We start from the raw sequence: 10,972 nt of genomic DNA on the forward strand, positions 1-10,972 counted from the left end.
TTACATTAAAAAAAAATAATAATAATCTCTTACCCGGTAATACGGTTGCATTTTTGCATAAAATATATCTTATCCGGTAATAAGCCGCATTTCTTTTACATTCGTTAAAAAAAACTCTTATCCTGTAATATGACAGCATTTTCACAAAAAATTCTTGCATCTTACACGCCCGTAAATGTACTACACTGCAACTCGTGCCTTTCATACCTGAACAGCCTGTTTTCTGGGATGGTCCTGAAGAAATACGGATATTTATCTTTGTCGTTGAAGATGGCGCCCTCAGCACTGTACGAGATGATGACCGTTTTGAAGTGGATCGCAACTCCTGCCAGGGGTTCGATCGTGTCCGAACACGCAGGGCCTGCAATGAGATATGAGAACATACGTCTATAGTATATATATATAGACGGGGAGAAGTGTAGACACCAGATTCAAGATCTGGAGTCTGGGATCCACGTTGAAGGGGAGAAACGTAAACACCAGACTCAAAGTGGGAGGTTTAATGCCCGACGTTTCGGTCCTAGTCCTAGGACCGTCTTCAGAGGTGTGATGAGGTACAGTGATCAAAAATATTATATTGGCCGTAGTTGGAACTGGGAGAAGTATACCACTTGCCTAAGCTACCCAGGCTCCCTCTCCTCATCCAGTGGCACTGGAACCAAGCTCTCCCAGTGCCAACTACGGCTACACCTAGACCACACCGTACAGACTATTTGTCAGCTGCGTCTCTCCCAAGGACGGTGTACACGAAAAATCGTGTATAGCTGCGCATATCTACAACGTATCCTTTTACCAGCTTTGACGGATCGTGACCAGATATGCCGCGATGTGCTGGTTTCTGTCTAAGTACCACGGACACGAGTTCGTCTGTATCCAGCGGCAAGCGTGTGGAAAGGTAGCAGATTCTCAGTAGACGTGCTATGGCTGGCCGGGTTCAGTCCTCGCTGGTTATAATTATAATTCTACTTTTATTTTTAATCTAATTTTTCTATAAACATGTTATTTGCAAGAAAGAAAAATGAGAGTAGTGATAAGAGACAAACACTCTACCTGGGATGAAGTAATAAGTGGTGTTCCACAAGGAACAGTTCTGGCCCCAATAATGTTTGCTATACATATTAATGATATGGATGAAGGAATTGAAAGCTATATGAGCTTCTTTGCAGATGATGCAAAACTATTAAGAAAAGTAAACACGGAAGAAGATTGTGAGTCACTACAGAGTGATCTCAATAAAGTATGGGAATGGAGTAGGAAGTGTGAGATGGAGTTCAATACTAAAAAGTGTAGTATAATGGAATTTGGAAAAAGTAAAAACAGAATAATAGGATCATATGAATTGGGAGAAGAAGGAATAAAAAAGTAGAAAATGAGAAGGACCTGGGAGTCATTATTATGAATAATATGTCACCTGAGAAACATATAAATAAGATTTTTGGAGAAACTTATAATTTAATAAGAACAATCAAAGTGGCATTTACATACCTGGATGAAGAAATGGTGAAGAAAATTCTAATCACTCTGATAAGACCAAGATTGGAATATGCAGCAACGATGTGGTCACCAAATACAAAAAAAATGTATAACAAATCTTGAAAGAATACAAAGAGCAATTACAAAATTGGCACCAACACTCTTAAAACTATCATATGAAGAGAGGCTAGCAAAACTTGAACTATAGACACTAGAACAAAGAAGAGAGAGAGGAGATTTGATAGCTATTTACAGAATCATGAAAGGCATAGAAATTATTGATAGAGAGGATCTAATAAAATGGGATGATAGAAATACTAGAGGACACGGAAAGTAAATCAAGAAAGAGCTATAGAAGAGATGTGAAAAAGAACAGCTTTCCTCACAGAGTAATAGACAGTTGGAACAAGTTAGATGGGAAAGTGGTGTGTGCAAAAACAATACATGGATTTAAAAATAGTTTAGATAAAATGAAATGTGAAGACGGGACACTACGAGCATAGCTCCCCTTCCCGTAAAATACAACTAGGTAAATACACGCACACACATACACATATATATATATATATATATATATATATATATATATATGTATATATATTTATATGTATATATATATACATATATATATATATATACATATAAGTAATCTCTCCCATATCCGAACTAATTGGGCCACAGGCTGTTCGGATTTGGGGAATATTTGGATACGTGAGGGTGAATTAATTCCTAATTCCTCACTCCACCGCTACAATGCTAAATTAAATTGTGAAAGAATAAAGTGGAATATAAACAAAACACACAAGTCATGTTCGGATGATCGTGAGGTTCAGACAGTGGCAGTTCGGGTGAGGGAGGGATTACTGTACTTACAATATATGTTATATTGTCTGCTTTGCAACATGATTTTTGCAACTATTGCTGCGAAGGATACACATGCTATGACTCTAAGTAGTGTGGTGGAAAGGCACGAGTACAAGAGAAGCTGAACAGGAGTTTTGTGGTGTGCGCGCATGTGAAGAGAGTGGAGGTGAACAGACGAGTGTAAAGCATGTGCGAGCCAAATGTGGAGGAAAGTAGAAGAGAAAGATCGAATTGGGGGAAGGATGCGTGCGTACGCGTTCAGAATGACATCTTACCCAGAATGCCGACCATGTTGTTGAATTTGTACTTGGGGTTCGTGTTGTCCATATGTATGTAGGAGATAAATGACCTCAGGACGTCATCGCTCTTGCACTGGCCGTCGTTCGCAAGAATATCAAAATCAACGTCTGGCAGGATGTCGGGGTTCTTGTTGATCCTGCGAAGGGCCATCTGTGCAGCTGTAAGAAAGGAACAAGAAGGTCAACATGATATAAAAGAAAAATACAACGAAGTCCAATCCACAAATACCCTTGACCTTATTCGTGACTTCTGCATTCGGGTCGAAACCTCGATGTATATATCATAATTCGCTTTGGATGGTCTACTTCATATTCCCTCACGGTGGAGGGAAGGACTCTCTCTCTTAATCCTGTCTGTTCCCTCCCTCTCTCTATCTCTGCCATCAAAATTCCGCCAGCGCACAAAAAACGGGGAGTTCAACTCACGCCTAAGCAAGGTGCGGCTCGCAAAGCTCGGCCCAGTCATGGGGAAGATGCCTCCAACCCAGAGCGTGGTCTTGCGGTTGTAGTCCTGGGGCCTCCAGCTCAGCCAGACGGACTCGTTCTTGTGGAGCCATTCGCACGCGATGTTGTGGATGATGGCGTCGTTGCGCTGCTTCGGCAACGGGTGAGGCAAGTTGGCAGTGATGTTGGTGTACTGCTGGAGGATGAACCTGTAGTCCATCTCGTTGAAGACCATCCGCTGCGTCAGCTGCGGAAACGAAGAAGGTCCTTAGGGCACCGGAACCCATTCATTCGTAACCCCCCCCCCCCAAAAGAAAGGCATTAAAGCACCGTGATTCATGTTCATCTAATTTATATTTTCATTCCTGATGTTTGTTTTTAAGCGCTACACACTTGTCAGCTTTACTTGGAAGTTATTCTTTACACTCTAGTACAGGGTATTGGTTATTTCTTTGACATTTTTTTTTATTTCCTTAGTTTACTGACTTCATAATAATGCATATAAATATCCTGTAAATTCCACATTCGGAGAAAAGAAACACTCTTGAATGGGGATCAATATATTACGACCACCGTCTGTGATCCTCGTCAGTGGAGCTGTGCGTGGTGGTAGGGCTTACACACTCTATCGGGGGAACCATTACATCCACTACTTACAGCTCCGCTGAAGAGGATCACAGTGGCCGTAATATACGGATCACCCTTCAACAGCGTTTTTCTCCGAATGTGGAATTTACAGTTTATTTTACGAGTTTGTCAGAACATTTAATTCAACTGTATGTATACTGTACAATATATATACATATGTGTGTGAGCGTGGGTGTGCGTGCATGCGTGTGCGTGCAGGTGTGTGTGTGTGTTTTGTGTGTGTGTGTGTGTGTGTGTGTGTGTGTAGCCACGCGCCTACGCACGTACCTCCACGGCAGTCTTGCCATTAGTCTCCAGCTTCCTCCAGACAAACTTGTTGAGGGAATGCAGTTCGTAGGTGTTGGAGAGTTCGCTGCCCTGCAGGAAGGCCACGGGGAGGAAACCCTCCAAGTTGGAGAACTCGTTGGGCCACCAGTCGAAGAAGAGGATGGCCTTGGACTGCCGGAAGGTGCGGACGAAGCGGGGCGTCAGGTTGGGACCGATCCAGGCCACCTGGATCAGGAGATCCTGCGCCAGGATCTGTTCCGCTAGGAACGAGGACGCGTCTGCAAGGAGGCGAGAGGTGAGAGGTGAGAGGGCTGAGTGCAGTATCAGTGAGGTCTTGTGCTTACGCCATGGGGCGTTTCGCTGTACCGCTCTACTTACTTGAGGAGCCAGCCAAGGCGTGCACCAACTCTCCACCCAACCCACGCCCATCTACCACCCTTTAGCCTCAGCCCAATGGGGGTGTGATGAGACGAATAAAAGGAAACCTGATAAGAATAAGCCTCGAGGAAACACTACCGGGGGGAACTTTATGACACGTTTTACAGATACAAGGATTTATTTGTCGGCGAACTCACCGTAGTCCCGAGCGAAGAGCGTGGCGCATTTCCGAAGATGACAAATAGGCGGCTTGTAGATGCCCTCCTCGCAATTACCACGGCAGTAATACCTGTTTTTAAACAACAATCATGAAAAAAGAAGACTGTTAGTAACCGTCTGAATAAAAAAGAAGATGAATCAATAAATGTTAATAAACAGATGTATAAATAGATAAGAGAAACTGAGCTCCACTTGCATACGACAAAGTTCGTTGAGCTTTTAAACTTTGTGAAGTTGGTTTTCAAAATATGTGACGTCATAACGGAAATATTGCTCGTAAAATTTAGTGGTAAAAAAGTAGTGATCTTTCTCTGACGCATTAAGGTTTGCTACTAAGGTGAAAGTGTTAAAACGCTATATAAGATATTGTGATAGAATACTGTTATTTTCAAAATGTATTGCAATGTGTGTGTGTGTGTGTGTGTGTGTGTGTGTGTGTGTGTGTGTGTGTGTGTGTGTGTGTGTGTGTGTGTGTGTGTGTGTGTGTGTGTGTGTGTGTGCGTGTGTGTACCACCACCTTCGTCAGTCAGAAGCGACTCCAGGGGGGGATGTGTGGGTGGGTGGGTGGTGGGAGGTTGCCCGCTTTGTTTGCGGCGGCGGCGGCGTGTATGTCACTCACTCTCCATTGGGATCGACGGTGAGGTTCTTGACTTGCTCCTCTTCGCTGGGCGTGAGAGCCAAGAGGGAGGCCACGTTGTCCCTCTTGTAGGAGCGCCAGTAGTCGGCGATGCTGGACTCTGTCTCGTTGTTCTTGGTCACGTACCAGCCGAACCTGAGGGCGCGGAGTGGAGGGGGGGGGAGAACATCAGAAACCCAATCTTGCATAGGATGAGTCGTCGTCGTCTTCGTCCTCAAGGCAGACCGATCGGCCGCCAGGACGAAGCTCGAAAGACAATTATATCAAGGACGAACCACCCCAATCCATACACGCGTAGCAGAGAACCACTCTATTTCACCAACAACAACTCCAGGGGAACGAACACCACCAAGACGGCCTCTGATCCTCACCTTCCTCCAGATTGGTGTGGGCCGCAGTCGACGGCATCCGAGAAGTAGTGCTGGGCTCGAACTTCGCCTGGAGGCACCCACAACTCGATGTTGATCATTCCCACTGGCGGCAGTGATGGCGAGCTCCTGTCAGGAGGGAAGGGAGAGAAAGGAGTGAAACAAGAGGAGAAAGTTGGATTGCAAGAACACGACGCAACTTCGATCACGCAATCCGTCATCGAGAAGGAAGGATAGTTTCGACAGAGAAAAAGAAGAAGAAGAAGAAGAAGAAAGAACAAAAAAGAAAAGAAAATCTACAGAAGTAGATGACATTCTATTACCCTGGGTAACTTTCGGCCGACAGTCGGTTTAGATTGGCAGACACGTTGAAGACGTCCTTGAAGATCTTGATGGTCACGTTCTGGTATCCAAGACTCTCCTGTAGGGGAGAATAGACAACATAAAAATATAGGAATGAAAGAGACTGCAAGAGACCATGAGGCCTACATTTGGCAGTTCTATGTACCTTACCACCTGTCATCCCCATCCATAAAGTTATCTAATCTTAAGACAGATGAAGATATACATAGATAGCTATACACCGGTAAATAGATAGACACATACATATCAGGGAGGAACCTACGCCATGAGGCGCTGAAGAGTAGCTACGGCCGAAGCCATCACCTTTGCTCTGTGAACATTGGGATCTGTTGGGGCGGGTAACTGTCACTGTTGGGAACAGGAGTGCGGGATTCGAACCCTCAACTAAATGAATGCAAGACCAGCAAACACGCTTCCGGTAACGCCACCAGTGGACATATAGATAGATAGATAACTAGATAGACAGATGAATAGATAAACAATGTTTCATTTGTCATTTATGTCAGCATCAGTGAAGAATCCTGGTAGGTATGTCAATGCCAATAGCTATAGGTTCGGTTTTCTTTGTTCTTTCTATTTGTATATTATCATTATTATCACTACAGTATTACTATTGTTACTATCATCATCATTATTATTATTATTATTATTATTATTATTATTATTATTATTATTATTATTATTATTATTATTATTATTATTATTATTATTATTATTACTATTATATTAGTTATTACGATTGTTACCATTATAGCTATTATTATTATTATTACTATTTATGATTATCATCATTATTATTGCTATCATCATTATTGGTATTTATTTCTCTTGTTTACTTCACCATCTATTCGAGATGACACACACACCCACCCACGTGCGCACAAGACACTCCAGGAAAACACGTTAAAAAATAGGAAACATTTTTGTAATAGCCTGATTCCTCCTTATATGAGATATGCTTTTCCATACGTCTTTATGTCTACTGTATTAAAAGAAAAGAAATCGGGGGACCTGCCTGAAGCAGAATTCTGAGGATTTCGGTGGTGACCCGATGGGTGATCCGCTGGGAAGAGTCCAGGACGAGGGGAAGGATCCGGAGCTCGGCCGTGTCGTAGAGGAACCTCCTGGGGGGCTTCCTTCCTAGGGTGGTCAAGAAGGTCAAAGGTCACAACAAAACCGAAGCGTGTCAGGGCGATGACTTCAACGACGAACAAGAAGAAACATTTCCATCCAGCGCATAATGGCGCCCCTGTCGTCGCTCAAACGCGACTCGAGCGAGTTCGAATGCAAACGACTTCGGTTACAATCTTTTATTTTTTTGGATCGATCTCCAAATGTCAAATCATCTTTGCGTCATATACTGAGAAGATGAATGACGGAGTAGGAAAGATTAAACTTGTACGAATGTTAAACACATTGTTGAATAGACGACGACTTAGGAAATTCTAGAACACTGTAAGCGAAGTCGTCTTCCGGCTTCTCAAATTCACAACTTTTGACGATAATTATCTTGAATGTGCGACTCCCGGTGACTATTCGGGGACGGTTTCGGGATAATTGATGAGGATGATGATGATGATTATTGCTTTAGTTATCATCATTATAATTATTATTATCATTCATATTATTATTATCAATACTATCATTATCATTATTATGATCATAATTATTACTTATTACAATTATCATTATTATTGATTATTATTACTATTATTATTGTAATTATTATTATGATTATTATCATAATTATTACTTATCATCATCATTATTACAACTATTACCATTATTATTGTTATTACTATTTTTATTACTATTATTATCATTATCGTTGTAGTTATTATCGTGATATTTTGACTTACGTGCAAGGGTGAGGCAAGTTCCATCGTCGGGTTTGGCAGACGTCAAGACAACACACAAGAGTAGTAGAAACAAGAGCTGAAGGAGCAGGCTCGAGGGGGAGCAGGAGCGGGAGGAGGAGGAGGAGGAGGAGGAGGAGGAGGAGGAGGTGGAGGAGGAGGAGGAGGAGGAGGAGGAGGAGGAGGAAGAGGAGGAGGAGGAGGAAGACGGCCAGTGACGTCTCGAGAGGAGGGAACACAAGGACGAGGAGGAGGACGAAGAAGAAGAAGAAGAGGACATTTCTTTTCTCGTGGAGAGGGAGAACCACCGCCCGCTAGACATCGTCCTCCTCCTCCTCAGTGAGCATCTACCAGCTGCTCCTTCGCCGTGGCACCCGGTGTTGGCACCGGCGGGGACTGCCGGGGCCTGAAGGCCGTCAGGTGCCGCAGCCGCTGCCGCAGCCGCCGGCGCCGGCGCCATTGCTGCCTGTGACCTAGCCACCTCCCTCTAACTTCATGATGGTGGTGGTGGTGGTGCTGCTGCTGCTGCTGCTGCAAAAGAGAGAAGACAGAAAATCACATAACTACATATTTCCATTTTCATTTACTTGATTTATTTCTACTTTAATTTTATCTTTATTCGTCTATCTGTACATCAATCTATATATCATTATTAATTTTTTTTAGAAATAAAGGCTACCATATGAATAGTTCTTTAAACAGAAAATGGTGCTACAACATTTCAATCGTTAGTAAACAAATTGGGAAGGGGACAACGATGAGCTATTACGCAGATGGCACATATCAGGAAAAAAAGACTTTTAAATCCTATTAAGTTTATTTTGAAGAGGACTGACACCACAATTGACGGAGAGGGAGAGGGAGAGGGAGAGGGAGAGGGAGAGAGAGAGAGAGAGAGAGAGAGAGAGAGAGAGAGAGAGAGAGAGAGAGAGAGAGAGAGAGAGAGAGAGAGAGAGAGAGAGAGAGAGAGAGAGAGAGAGAAACAACGGGGCTCCAACTATTGGGGAGCAGGTTTAATCTGGGCTGTTAGGTTAGGTTATGTCGGCTTGACCGATCCGAAGAAAAGACCTGACCTAACCTGACCCTACGGCCGTCGTCTTGGCTGTGATGGATCCGAAGTTTAGAAAGACGACGGAGTCGGAGAAACAACTCGAGAGTAATCGGCTGACCTTTCTATCACCCATGTACTTAATCAATTATCCATTTGTTGCAGGCTAAAGAATACACTGATTTCTCCATTCTCCATTTATTCTTTCGTTCATTCAATTGTTTATTTGTCGCTGGCTAAAGAATAATCTGTATTATCTATTTAACTATTTATTTCATCAATTGATTATTGATGTATTTATTTATATAATCACTTACTGCTAAGCAAATAATATTTCCTTTACCTTTGTAGTATACATTCATTCATCTATTTATTAGTTGATTCATTTATCGGTGGCTCATCAAGAGTTTATTTACTTTCGTATTATTATCCATTTACTTACCTATTCATCTACTGATTTATCTATCTATTCATGTGTTTATTCATCTATTCACCGGTGGCTACAGAATAATCTGTTTATCTTTGTATTATTCATTCATTTATTGGCTGACTTATCTAAGTATTTGTAAATGGACTTGCTTATTTAGGTATTTATTTATGACTGGCGACCTCAACCGAAACGATGGAAATGGCTCGTCACTCCAACATCTTCGACCTTTAAGCGTCCGCGAAGGTCAGGAGGAGGAGGCTCCAACGAGAAGGTCGCACAACATTCAGCGGTACGACAACAACAAGAGCAAGAGCAAGAGCAGCAGCAACAGGTGGACGCGTCGGCCGTCCGATAGCGAGTCCGAGATAAGGAGCTGCTACGCTATGTTATGTCCTTAACTGCGAGTCTTCCTTATCTTGTTGATTTCCAGGTGCGAGACGAAGACGCGGATACACGCGCACGCGCGCGCACACACCATATTCTATATATATATATATATATATATATATATGTTGAGACATTCTGACAGGTTGATGTAAGCGGAATAGGAAACACAGGAGTCTTGGTCTTGAGTTTATTCCTGACTAGTTTCGCAGGTATGCTTTTTCAAATAAACTCAAGACCAAGACTCCTGTGTTTCCTATTCCGCTTACATCATATATATATATATATATATACATATATATATATGTATATATGTATATATATATAATTGTGTGTGTGTGTGTATACATATATATGTATATAGTATATATATATGTATATACACACACACACACACACGCACACACGCACAGACACACACACGCACGCGGACACGCACAGACATGCACGCACACACAAACACATACGAACACACTAATGCAGATGATACACATCCAGGCGCCTGCGAATAGATGAAGCGAGCCATGTACAGCGCCTCCAGCGTATCGGGAGGCGACACATCTCGGGAGCACCTGGTGTGAGGGGTCCCGACCCTCCTCCTTTGAGTGGCGGCGGCAACCCTCACTTGGGCCGCAGCAAGGAGCCTGAAGCCGCCGCACCGACTAAAAGAAGAAGAAGAGAGCCGTGGATGCCTCCCGAAGCGCCGTTTCCACGAAAGACGAAAGACGGGCGGAGAAATGAAGAAAAGGAAATGTCCACTGTGTCGGTCACACAGATGGGATTTAAGTTGATGACAAAGCCATGGACAACGGAGTAGAATGTCGAATGTATCAAGAAGGAATGGTGGAAATCATGAACAGGGCACATCATGGCTTATAGAAAAAAAAAAAGTGAAATTAATATTCAGGTGGCTGGAAACACCAGACCTTGGAATTAAAAACAATTCAAGAAAAGTATGGACATTTATCTATGGGAGATGAATTCGAAACGGTGAACAGCGTACCGAAAATGTGAGTATAGGAGAAGGGAAACAAAGAATCATGACCAGGAACACGAACTCTCCTGACGAGGATACTTGGCCTCTTGTGGCAGGAGAACGGAAGACAAAGACCGAAATTGAAAGAAAGGTGGACGAAATTGGTCCTCGGGCCAAGCGGGCGGACCGGATGAGGAAGAACCTCTCATGACAGCCAGCAAGCAAGCAAGCCAGCAAGCAAGCGGCACCAAGCCAGCAAGCAAGCAAGCCAGACAGAACTCCTGCTGCCGTCTCAGCTCAGGACAATCAAAGAAGTGG

At 43.2% G+C, this 10,972-nt stretch overlaps 1 protein-coding gene across 6 annotated transcripts in view; it reads right to left on the bottom strand.

The window, feature by feature from the left end:
- Window positions 1–10,972, bottom strand: part of LOC143021062 (uncharacterized) — a 416,468-nt gene that overhangs the window by 27,147 nt on the left and 378,349 nt on the right. For 2 of the 6 annotated variants that reach the window (XM_076178300.1, XM_076178330.1), the window contains exons 2-11: window positions 7,820–8,341; window positions 6,976–7,100; window positions 5,921–6,018; window positions 5,601–5,726; window positions 5,212–5,364; window positions 4,571–4,662; window positions 3,996–4,273; window positions 3,063–3,327; window positions 2,613–2,795; window positions 208–361 (exon numbers count right to left, since the gene is read on the bottom strand). In XM_076178300.1, coding sequence (XP_076034415.1) covers window positions 208–361; window positions 2,613–2,795; window positions 3,063–3,327; window positions 3,996–4,273; window positions 4,571–4,662; window positions 5,212–5,364; window positions 5,601–5,726; window positions 5,921–6,018; window positions 6,976–7,100; window positions 7,820–8,276 — 1,931 coding nt within the window. In that variant the 5' untranslated portion in view covers window positions 8,277–8,341. Of the gene's footprint in view, window positions 1–207; window positions 362–2,612; window positions 2,796–3,062; window positions 3,328–3,995; window positions 4,274–4,570; window positions 4,663–5,211; window positions 5,365–5,600; window positions 5,727–5,920; window positions 6,019–6,975; window positions 7,101–7,819; window positions 8,348–10,972 lie in introns of all 6 variants that reach the window. The other 4 variants (XM_076178282.1, XM_076178290.1, XM_076178320.1 and 1 more) reach the window with 2 other exon arrangements.

Source organism: Oratosquilla oratoria, chromosome 3 (genome assembly GCF_046742065.1).
Source record: "Oratosquilla oratoria isolate Oo_2021 chromosome 3, ASM4674206v1, whole genome shotgun sequence".
NCBI classification, from domain to species: Eukaryota; Metazoa; Arthropoda; class Malacostraca; order Stomatopoda; family Squillidae; genus Oratosquilla; species Oratosquilla oratoria.